Source organism: Balaenoptera physalus, assembly GCF_965194825.1.
Source record: "Balaenoptera physalus genome assembly, chromosome: 8".
In the NCBI taxonomy this organism is placed as follows: Eukaryota; Metazoa; Chordata; class Mammalia; order Artiodactyla; family Balaenopteridae; genus Balaenoptera; species Balaenoptera physalus.
This window is the reverse complement of record NC_138887.1, coordinates 75,913,852-75,926,020: the sequence shown is the minus strand read 5'-3', so window position 1 is coordinate 75,926,020 and position 12,169 is coordinate 75,913,852. Positions and strand designations below refer to the sequence as shown.

General features: G+C 40.0%; 1 protein-coding gene and 1 long non-coding RNA gene across 11 annotated transcripts in view; one reads left to right on the top strand and one right to left on the bottom strand.

Moving 5' to 3' along the window:
• The window catches only part of CREB5 (cAMP responsive element binding protein 5), a 409,265-nt gene that overhangs the window by 332,094 nt on the left and 65,002 nt on the right, over positions 1 to 12,169 (bottom strand). For 9 of the 10 annotated variants that reach the window (XM_082471925.1, XM_082471926.1, XM_082471924.1 and 6 more), the window contains one exon: positions 4,018 to 4,089. The exons of the other annotated variant lie outside the window; for it this stretch is intronic. In XM_082471925.1, the coding sequence (XP_082328051.1) occupies positions 4,018 to 4,071 (54 nt within the window). In that variant the 5' untranslated portion in view covers positions 4,072 to 4,089. Of the gene's footprint in view, positions 1 to 4,017; positions 4,090 to 12,169 lie in introns of those variants that run through there. 10 annotated transcript variants of the gene reach the window in all.
• Positions 1 to 12,169, top strand: part of LOC309665637 — a 272,096-nt gene that overhangs the window by 259,340 nt on the left and 587 nt on the right. The window lies entirely within an intron of this gene.

Sequence of the window (12,169 nt, the reverse complement as noted above, 5' to 3'; positions counted from 1 at the left end):
CTATAGTAGAATGACTGCATCAAATAAGTGACACTACCATGTGTGGCTTAGACACATAGGTTAAATTTCTTAGTCTTTCTGTCAAAAGCCTTATTATAATTCTTTTCTGTAATATATACCAAAAAACAACATGGGAATAGCCTTCATTTGCAGCCATTTTGTGAGCCATTTTTGGTTCCATAAAATAATAAACTAAAATAGAATATAAACAAGAATACTTATTATATACTACTAATAATCTCCATGATATCTCATATTAATTATAATTACCTTCCAAATAAGACAATACAGGATATCTGTGATTTTTTTTTTTTTATTTGGTAGGAAAATAGCAAATTGTAAATAACCAAAATGTACAGTCTGCAATAGATACAGAGCTAAGAGAGGCCAATGGAACTTAAAACAAGGTAAATGCAGAGGGCAAAGGAACAGTGAAATTAACATTGGACTTTGTGAGATCAGAAAGAGCAAGAGAAGCTTGTTTCTCCTCACTTCTGGGACAAAGCTAACTTATAAGGAGCTGTAACACACACACACACACAAAACCTCCCAGGTAATATAGGCCGTTCCTAATAGAGCAAATGTTCTTTCCAACGAGGGAAAAAGGGGGTGGGAGGGGAATCCATCCATCACCTCCAACACAGCGCAAGCACTCATAATTCATATTTACTCCCCTTTCCAATTCCCAGCCATCCTTTCTTCTCCATGCAGGTCCCAGGCTATGGAACATCGCTAAAGTAAATGCCATGATGGACTGATTCCCTAACACCCCACCAGGAGACCCTTGGAATCACTGGCCAACCACCATATTTTCTCAATTCTAATATCCCTTCAATTGAAAGATGCTCATATTTTTATAATAGCTTATCAAGAAAAAGAAACACTTCCACATTAAATAGAGACATCAAGTTTTAGATATATCTTTACATTTAAATTTAGTGGGGGTTGAAGGAAGAGGCTTGGAATTTTACCTTAAAACCAAGAAACTATGTAAATTCTCAAGTCTCATGTTTCTCCAAACCTTTCCTCAGTTCACACAGCCTTCTCAAGGAAATGACCTGCTCCTTCATTGAAGTTCAAGGTCATTTGAAATGCACCCCTTCAACATTTATTATCACCTCCATCTCAGAATTTACATTAACTTCATAGGTCCTATTTCCATTCCCTCCTGTCTCTGAGGAATTAGCACCCCCCCACCACCCTCCACAGGATCCTCTACACCCCTATAGTCTGGGGAAGGGCACTCCAGCTGTGGTCCTTCAAGCCAGCATGCTCACTCCTCCTTGCCCTTGACTAAATCCAGCCTGGCGAGCCTTGACCTAATGTATGTATACGTATAGCTGATTCACTTTGTTATAAAGCAGAAACTAACGCACCACTGTAAAGCAATTATACTCCAATAAAGATGTTAAAAAAAAAAAAAAACTTTTCTCAAGCTGCTTCCTTCTCAGGCTACCATTATATCACTCTGCTTCCCGTCACTCCCTAGCACTCTTGAAAGGCTCCTCTATGCTGGCCACCTCCACTTCCTCACCACCCACTCACTCAATCTGGCCCCCACCCCAACTCCTCTCTCATAGGTTGCCGGCAAGCAGCCAACTGCCAAACCCAACAGCCCCTGCTCAGGCCTCTCACTGTGCCAGCTCTAGCAGCATCTGACACCAGTGACCACACGTCTGTAGCATTTATTTATTTATACCCTGCCTGATTCCAAAAAGGAGAAAAGATGGCTTATAGCAATACCTAAAATAGAATGGGGGAGCATCACTTAGAAGTAGGTGATTCCCAAAAGGGAAGGGATCCAAAAAGAAACAAGGCTAAAGCCAAAATGCAAGTCACTGGGCAGTCACTCTCAGCCGGGGGCAATTTGGCCCCCAAGGGGACATTTAGTAATGCCTGGAAACATTTCTGGTTTTCACAACTGGGGAGCGCTACTGGGATCTAACAGATAGAGGTCAGGGATGCTGCTAAGTATCCTATAATGCACAGGGAAGCCCCCCCCACACACACAACAAAGAATTATTCAGCCCCAAGTATTGGTAGTGCCAAGCTTGGGAAATTCTGCCACCCAGTCCAATGTCCTCTGTGCACTTCTTTTCTCTCTGACTTATCCAAATGCTGGATGTGGCTAAATACCCCTTTCTTAAAGGCTCTCCTCTACCATCATTCACAATCCTGGACTCTCCTGGAACCCTAACTTGCCATGAACCCTCTATGGCCTTTGCTAAGTCTCTTGAGGATCCCTTTCCCTTGAATGCCCCTTCCACAGAGACACCCCCATTATCCTCCCCAAGTAAAGTAAATCCCCTTATGATAGTCTTCAGGGTGGCCTGTGCTCTTCCTTCATGGAAAACTGCAATTCATTAATTAATTGATGAATTGCTCATGTGGTTCCACATGTGATGCCTAGGCTAGAAGTTCCGTGAAGGCAGGGGTACATGTGTTTTATGCACAAAGCAGGCCCCTCAAAAATGTGCTGAGTGACTCAAATTGAATAAAACTTAATGTCACGTTTTTACAGCCAAAGCAAAGCAAACTGCTCAAGTTATCGAATTCTTTCTGGCTATTGAGACTCCTCCTTAAGGAAACTAAGTGGAAATCAGTTTTAACTTAGATAAGGCAATTTTCTGCATTCACAATGGAGAGTCCTGGTCTAGCAGAATTTTTCCCAGTACTTCAACCTATCTGTGTCTTCCCAGTGTTTCCTATTTCAAAAGGACCTCCAAAACCAGCTTGCCAAAATATAGTTGAAATTCAAAATAATTTTCTCTACCGCTTTCCTTATTTATTAGGTAAAAACCAACATTCATATAAAAGCCCCTGCAGAATCTGCCAGAACGCAAGCAAAGGAGGCTGGTTTCTCAGCTGGTGGCTGATGTCAAGCGGCATCGCAAGGCAATAACATTTCATGTTTCCATGGCATATTCCCTCCAGGAAGCTTCCAGAACCCTCCTCAAACTCTCTGGGGAGATACAATGAAAAGGGTCCTTAATGAACATCACCTCTCACTGACTCCCAGACATTGCTCTACGCTGTGCCGCCAACCCCACAACATAAACAGGCAAGAGAGTGGGGCTTGATTCCACCTGAAACTACTGGGCACTTCAGAGAAAGAGAGCATAGCTACCCACATGCCTGTGCTCTGAGTTCTAAGCTTGTCCTTCATCCCATAAAATGAAGATCTTGGCATGAGAGCACCATGTGTGGTCATTTTCCAATGACTGGAACTTGGAGATATCCAAAGGGTCAAGTGTAGAAAAAGTCACCATCCTGTTCCAAAGGGAAAATGTCAAATTCTGATTTTAGATGATGGATGTTTCCAATTTCTTTCAAAGAGATGGGTTCTAGTACAATAGTAGCAGCAGTCACCATAGCAACAGCGGGTGTCAACTGAGCACAATGTGCAGGTCCTTTACTAAACACTCCGCACACAGCACCTCATGTAAGCCTCACATCTAATCCACTTGATGGCAGCCATCAGAGGCTAAAAGAGGGTTAACACAGCAGAGGAGGCCAACTTCCTCTCTCAAAGCTTAGATAAATGGAAAAACTGTGGGTTCTAAAAGAGTCATAGGGGGTTTATTTTACTCAAACGGGAAAACAAAACAAAATCGAATTCAGTCTCTGATGGTGAGCTATTTCACCAGTAATCCAAAGGCCCAGAATTCAAGTGGCTATTGTCAAAGACAGCACCCTCTTTCCCCTGTCTGAAATAACAATCCTGAACATCTGGTGGGCAGGATGCGGCTGGTTTACTTCCAGGGGAAAGTTATGGATGGAAATGGCCAACACTGATGTATTTCAGAGGCTGTGAGGGAAGTAGTTCAAACTAGTCAAAGTGGAAAATGATGATGAGGATGGGGATGATGGGGATGAGGATGGTGAGGGGGACTTTGAGAATATCTTGGTGAAGAAGAAAAGCCAACAGCAGGCATGACTGCCAAGTGAGAGCTGCCTCACTGTGGGAAGGTACTGCATCCCCTGCAGGCCAGAGTGGAGGACCCCCCCTACACTCACCTGGGAGCAGCCTGGGGCACTGCAGACAAACGGCCTCTCCTGCTCCAAATTCATCTTGGATTCCTCATAAATCTGAAGGGTCAGGGGGAGAGAGGAAGGAAAACAGAAATTCATGAATATCTCCTGCTTCTACCTGAGAAAGGCAATGGCTCGGAGCCCCCTCCTATGCCAATTCCCAAATTAGATGAGAAAAACATAAACACGAACAACAGGTCCTGCCTTGCTGAAGTTTATTAGGCTCCCTGCAGTCCGAGTTCCCACTGTGTTTTCTTGAGTGCATATTTACTGCACTTTGAAGAAAAAATGCCAACAAAATGCAACCAAAAACAATGTCTATTGTAGCAAAAATTCCGCCTGGTGGGTGTTATTATCAGGTAAAACCCCACCTGTGCAAGACAAAGGGCAAGAGAAGGATAGTTACTGGGCAATCATCAGTGTGAGGACCAACCCTGAGCATCAGGTCAAATGATTCTCCCATGATCACCCCACTGAGCTTCAGTATGAACAAGGGACGCAAGGTAGCCCTACAGCCAGTTTAGCAAATGACCCTGGTAGTGAGCCACGGTCTCAAATTCTCTTTCAGCTCAGGCATTTGATGATGCCTCAACAAAAACTATCCAAGTTGTGCAGAGGTGACGAGAAATCAGCAAATGCAAAAAGCATTACCTTAAATATTTCATTAATTTGGTTTTACAGGCTGATTTGAAATTAAAATCAGATTAAGGTGACCGCCCCTCTGATCTAGATAAGTTGTCTGGAATAAGGTAGCTTTGCAGGCAGAAACCTTATGTTGTGATCTCAGACATATGTTAAACTATAGTGTGGTCTTTTCTTATGCAGGGGTTAAGTTCTAAGGTAAGTTCATTAGGCAAAAACTGAGTGTAATCAAATATCTTTGCAAATCCTCCCCCAAACCAATAAAAGTACAGTATATATGATTGTGTAATTACTAATCTATACAGTAACATAAAATTTTTTTTTTAAATATCATAAGAAGTACTATACAATTGAAGTTCCACAATATAAATAGTTTTCTAAATCATACTTTTCTTTTTGCCAGTTTTGGAACTGAGTTTAAATAAGCTCCATGTGCTGCTGGTGGGACACGGCTTCATTATACAACTAAAACCTACTGTTTTGCCTCTGAAGAAAGGAAGTGCTGTGCTTCCTTAAAACGCTACTTGTAGGTTATTCCAAAGGAGTCTTGAAGTCACCTTCACCCTTGAAAGAGGAAACTCTGCTTCACTCATGGAATAGTTACCCTTCATCCAAGAAAACTTTATCATCTTGCAAAAAATAAAAAATAAAACCAATGCTAATTTGTATGTCATTACAGCCTTCCCCCAAACACTAATATATCCACACATATTCTTTGGGAAATAGAGGCATACTTTCACTTTTCTGAAACACAAAATGAAAACACTTGCCTTAGATAACACTCCTAGTCAGATATTAAAAACAAAACAAATTTTAAAATGTAAACTCTCTTCATATCACTATTCCTCAATTTTCACTAAGTAATGCCCTTTTCACTCTCCATTTGGAATGACTAGTCACCTATCAAGGCAATAATGTAGCATAATTCTACAGTTTTCCTGTATCAGGCATATTGGTTAAGTTTTTTTACTCTATTATATTTAGAAGAAGAAGGAAAAAAATACAAATATCTTCAGAAGTTTTCCACTTGCCCTTGTCTGAGGAAAGTCATGAGCAACTAAAATGACTTCTCACATCTCGTTATTCATGTGATTTTGCCATCACTTATAATAGAGCATCCCTCCTCCCCACTGTGAATGCTGACGACTTACTTCTAAGCCTCCAAATAAAGGGTGACTTTAAAGCTGAGAAAATGATTTTGATCCAAGATAGAACAAACAGCACAGTAACTGGGTTATCCATTAATATTAAATATGCCTTGTTTTTCTAGTAAACTTTTTAAAACACTTTCCTGGAACTTTTCTGTCTCTGTGTCCATGATCTGCCTGACCATATGTGCCTGATATTCTGCCTGAATATCAATCTTCAATTCCTTCATTCCTGTATCACACCAATCAGTTAGGGAGCCATTTCCAAATTATGGAGAAAGGTCTGTGTATTTAAGTGTGTGTGTTTGGAGGTGGCGGGAGGTTTTGTGGACAAGTGTTACTGGAACCTCACTCTAATATTAACTATTCCTCATGTATAATAGAGAAGTTGCTATAAAGTGAGTCTTTCTTGGACATCATTTAACAATTTTGGTTGCTAAAGTAACCAAAGAATGCCAATATTAGTCATATTATTAACCAATATTAAGATTACATGATGGGGCTTCCCTGGTGGCGCAGTGGTTGAGAATCTGCCTGCCAATGCAGGGGACACGGGTTCGAGCCCTGGTCTGGGAAGATGCCACATGCCACGGAGCAACTGGGCCCGTGAGCCACAATTACTGAGCCTGCGCGTCTGGAGCCTGTGCTCCGCAACAAGAGAGGCCGCGATAGTGAGAGGCCCGCGCACCGCGATGAAGAGTGGCCTCTGCTTGCCACAACTAGAGAAAGCCCTCGCACAGAGACGAAGACCCAACACAGCCATAAATAAATAAATTAATTAATTGAAAAAAAAAAAAAAAAGATTACATGATGGAAAAATGGGAAAGTTCCAAGAAAGTTCCATATAAATACATGTATGGTCTACATCTGAAAGAAGTAATTTGTGATAATAATTAATATCCAACCGATAGAAGTGGTCAAGATTGGAAGTGCTATTGCTGCAGGTTAAAGGGGATTCATTAATAAGCCAAAGTGAAGAAAGAGACTGACCAAGCCTTGCCACATCAGTATGAGGAGGAAGTATTTTTCTACCATAGTCACAACTCTATCCCAAACCTGAGTCCACCAAAATGCTGACTTTTCCCATAAATTCAGGCCCTTAATGGTAATAGTTTATCAATTCTGCTTAACATCAACATGAGCTACCTTATCTTAATTATTGATTATAATTTGCATATGAACTGCAGCAAATATCATGGAATTATATGATGCTAGTGATAGGAGACTGAACAACGTTCAGTCAGAAAAAAAATTTCAGTCATACAGATTTACACTGTCTTATTGAGCCTTCATAGTCTGGATGCCACATTTAGAGGAACAGGATCAATTAGACAACTACTGAGTCTGCCTTCAAATAGTTTAGAGTTCAGTTCATTCTGTTCAACTGAGTTACCAGTCATTGTATTATTTTATTATTAAAACATAAATGAATCTGTATCAATTTATTACATGCTATGGATCCCATGGACCAAATGTTTTGGCAACATACTATTGGAATAAGTGTCCTAAGGTAAAATGGCAGTTGCTAAAATAAAATACGTTTTAAGTGATTAATAAGGTCTGAGTGGGTGTATATATATGTGTGAACCTCAACTGCTTTATTTTGATGCTCTGCGTTCCCACATTTAGCTCTCTATAAACAGTACACCCTTGCTCATTCCTCCTGTGTGGGTGTTGGAGATAGTTTTACTAAACAGTACCACTCTACCACACAGGCTTCATTATGTTTATCAACCAGTATGATCTGGTCTGATGTATTAGTCAAGAGCCATGATCTCTTTTTATGGTCTATTATTATGGTTCTTTTCTAGCACATATTGTAATAATTATTCTCTCAAACAGACTTCTACTAAAGCCCTGTGTATATTCTTTTATCATCCATCACATGGGGGGCAAATTACTCAGACATGATTTTAGCCAGGCTGTTCTGCATTTGGTCCTCAGAGGTCAGGCCTCATCTTCTCATTTCCCATTCAGTTGTTTTACTAGCTGGGATGTTTTAATGAACCAGGTTTTGCTTGGCAACCGCCATACCCCAGGCTGCACTGCACAGAGCTGCCATAGTAGGCGTTCAATAAATATTTGTGGGATGGATAATGAATCCTGAATCACCACAATAAACCGTCTCAAACAGCTTGCTTTTTTTTCTACTCCTAAGGCAGTGGTCCTCAAACTTTTTGGCCCACAGCCAAGTTTTCAGCAAGGCAAGAGGTTGTGCAGGCCAATAATTCCACCTGTTCCCAGTTATGACCAGAGAAGAAATCTCACCAGGTTTAATGGAAAAAAGTCAAAGTTGCTTTTGGTGAAAACAACAGTCTAGTTTTCATTCACATGTAAATGTATTAATTCATTATGAATTCAGTCTGTTAATATTGTCATAGATGCTGAAACCACTGGAGTCCAGTCTATTAACCATGTGTGGACTGTTTATGGCACCCAGAGAGGGCCCTTTGAGTAACACCCAGTGACCCCATATCTTTGGTTAAATACAGTAATAATTGTGGAGGGAGCTGTCTAATCATTTAAGAGTTTCTTTACAAATAGTATCATTTTTTGTTCCTCCTCTTCCAAAGTTTAGCTTCAATGTTCACTTAGAACAAATGCCTCAAGAGTCTAATTTCCCTTCAGATTTTTGGAAAACAATACAAAACCCTAATAACAAACCCTAATGGTGTATAAAGCGAGTAGAGGTTTTTCGTAGTCGACAAGGAGATGACAGGTTTGATTTATAATTCAAACTAAACTGCCACTGGATTCAGCTGGCCTCTCAATGAGCAAGAATCTCTTTCATTGTTTAGCGTTTGACCCTACAAATTCCTCCTGGTCTAAAATGGGAAATCTTCCACAATGGCTGATGCAATCCATTCAAATGCTTTGCCAGGCATTTAGGGATATACTTGGAATTACTACTTCATGAAGGGCAAACATTGCAAAAAACAAATGCTACAAAAAACTTGGATAGTCTACACAAAATACTGTAAATATGTATTTTAAACTTAAGAGCAACAACTGAGCCCAAAGGGAAAAAAACCTACATCATCTGCTTTGCTAGAATCAGCCAAGAGTGATGCTTCCCCATCTAAATCATAGTAAGCCATTACCGATTCTTAGTTAACAGCGAACTCCAATCTCAGTGTAATGGCCCAAATTTCCCCCACAACAGCAAACACATTCATACAGTGATATGGGATTTGGAATAGTAAGACACTAAAAATGTTGTTTTAATCTGAAAATCTGGCATGCACTTTTATCAACATCAAAAGTTCTGGGAACTTCAAAGCCACAACTGTATATATAAATGAGCACTAATAATAATATTGATATCCTCATCAGCTCTGGTATTGTTAATCTGGACATGAATGCATTAGAGATCTGAAAGGGGGCTTGCATTTTAATAGCGATGTTAACAACCTCTGTCAGCCTTTACTGCCCTACGATGAGCGTGGAATGAGTCTTCTTGGCAGGACTCCTGTGAAGCAGATCTTCGCTACCCTGTTGAGCTTACTAGACTGCAGAAAGGGTTCTAGAAGAGGAAACAGGTCCTTCCTAAAATGCCAAGGTTAGCCGACAAACATCTTGAGTTCATCACACTGTGTGAGATTCCAGATCAGTCTTACTTTGTTTCTGGAAGCAAAGGTTGTTTATTAACTAAATTAGTTAAGGGTATAGCCAATTTGTACTTCATGTTTCTGAAAAAAAAAAAAAAAAGCAAATATTTCTCTCAATGTCTTGGTCAGAAAGGCAAAGAGCCACACTCAATAATAACCCAACACAAATTCACCAAAAGCACACATTAAAGTATTTTATTCTAAGATGCCTGATTCTACTTTAAAAGCCAGGGTGCAGGGTCATTCTCCAAACACGTGGCTAGCTATTGGAAAGGAATTATATATCTAATCTGAAGGATATGGTACCTTTCACTATTTCATTTGCTCATCTGTGATACAGAACCATTTTAGTAAAACATTGTAAATAGGACCATTTACAGAGGTATTATTTAAAAAATAATTTTTAAATTATTTTAAAATTCTTTAATATTACTTTAATACCGTAACTTCAAACAGAAAAATAAACACCCTTGAATCTCAGTCCAAGAAAATCAATTATTTTGTGAGTGGGTCTTAGTATCCATCTCTGCATCTGTGTCTCTGTGGCTTTGTTTTTCCGTGTGTGTCTTCTCTCTTGAAAACTCTATGTCTCTCTTTTTATATGTCTGTTTCTCTGTGTCTTTGTCTTGTTACATATGTCTTTGTCTCTCTTCGTCTGTCTGTCTGTCTCTCACACACATGCACACACACATACACACACATTTTATCAGATGTGCTCTTACTAGCTTTACTGGTAAAAAGATCTAGTAGGCTTGTTTCCTGTTTCAGTGTTATTCTTGAAGTGGGCTGCAGCTAGAATCTGAATTTCATTGGGCTATTATTATTTGCAGCTGTGTGACCTTTTTAACCCTGCTTTTAAAGTGACATTTCAGCCCTCAAGCTTGAAACGCCTTGAATGCTGCAAAGTTTTCAAACCAGAGATTTATACGGAGAACAAGACCAAGAGTGGGAATCTACCTTCTAAGCGAAAATTTCAACAGAACTTGGCGAGAATGGGGGTGTCTTGCTGGGCAGTTTACAGCCAGAACTCTTCCCCAGGAGTCCTCAGCTTTACCCAGACCACTTGCAGCTAAACATTGCCATCCCGTTCAAACCAGAATATCATTATCCTTAAAAGATGTCCACCATTCCCTGGTATCCCCAAAGTTCAGAGGCCCACAGCCTGAATCACAGACCTCTTTAGGGTTGTTTCACAGGCTGCATCACGCTTAAGGGACTGTCCAAATGTCCCTTCGAACCAGGCCCATGGTTCCCAGGAGGAAGGATTTCCAAAGAGCTTTTATCTCTGGAAACTCACGGGGCCTTACTTCCCGGCCCTCACAGGAGAGAGTGCTGGGGGCTCACGTCCTCTCGTGTACTTTAGCAGAGGTTTGTGGTTTTATTTATGTGGCGTTTATACTGTGTATGAAAAAACATTCCAGTGGGATTGGGTTTTCATACGTTAGATTCCTCTTTCTTCTCTTTTTTTTTTTTGTTTTTGTGTTAAGTTTTCCATATGTTTCTTTGGATATGAGCCCTCTTTTCAAAGTTACTGGCTAATTTCTACTTATGTTTCACACAATCCTGTCTCACAGCTTTCCTACCTATGGGTTCAGAAGTTCAGAACGTACTTGTTAAGCAACAGTGTTGGACCTTAGAGGTGCAGCATATTAGTCTCTGCAGGGTGTGTGTCTGTGCCCAAGGCTGTATATCTAAGTCTGTGTTCCTCTTCCTGCTCCCACCTCACACAATACATTCTTGGCAGGACACACCTCATTTCAATGAAAAGTTTATTCGACATGCATGTGGTTAACAAAACACTAGCTTAGAGATTCTCAGGTTTTGAAGGAAATATTGAATGTAACAAAATTACTTGGCTTGTTTCTAATGAGACTGAACCCAACCTCAGAAGACAGGCTGAAAAGCAAACTCTTCCTTTTGCCTACTCCCAATACGAACAAACTGATGAGAAAAGAAAAAATAAAATTGGAATAAGAGGTGACCAGGGATTCAGTTGACCTTGTCATCTGTACCTTTCCAGAAAGTCTTCCACTGCAATTTAAAATAATTGCCCCGTGAAACCCTGAGAGGAAAAACTATGATAGCAAAGAAATTAAATGCAAAACCAGGTATATTCTTCATTCTGGTCAAAAGCAGCTTGCCTTTAGAAATTGAAGAATAACTTAACAGAAGAAAGAAAAAGTTCTTTCTTTTCCTTTTTTGCTCTACTATAGTAAAATTTGACTTTAAAATTGTAACCCACTCCCAAATGGGACTACTTTGCCTCTGGATACTTTTTAAGACATTTTGAGTGCATTTGGTTTTTAAACTGTTTTCATGTAAAATGAATATTTTTGAATATTCTGAAAAATCACAACTTTCTAGTCTTGGCTTGCTTTTCACACATTCAAATGATTTTTATTGGCTAGAACTGTTTTCTTCGTATCTTTATTCTATATAAGTATCCTTGCGTCTCCAGCAACAATGTATGTTTGGTCCATCTAATGTATGGGCTGAAGTAATCTTTAACAAAACACCTGAGAAGTTTCCTTCTTGTGCATGAATCAGAGCTACAAAATGTGACACTGTGTATGAAACACAGTGGTGATCATGCCAGACCTCTCTGCTCTCTGCAAGGCCTGGTAAGAGGCTATTTCATCTTAGTATTAAATCTTATGATTGCCCTTACTGACTTACTAGTAAAAGACATTTGAGAATGATGGTATCAAACTGAGGGTTTTTTATCTTTTACTCCAGAAG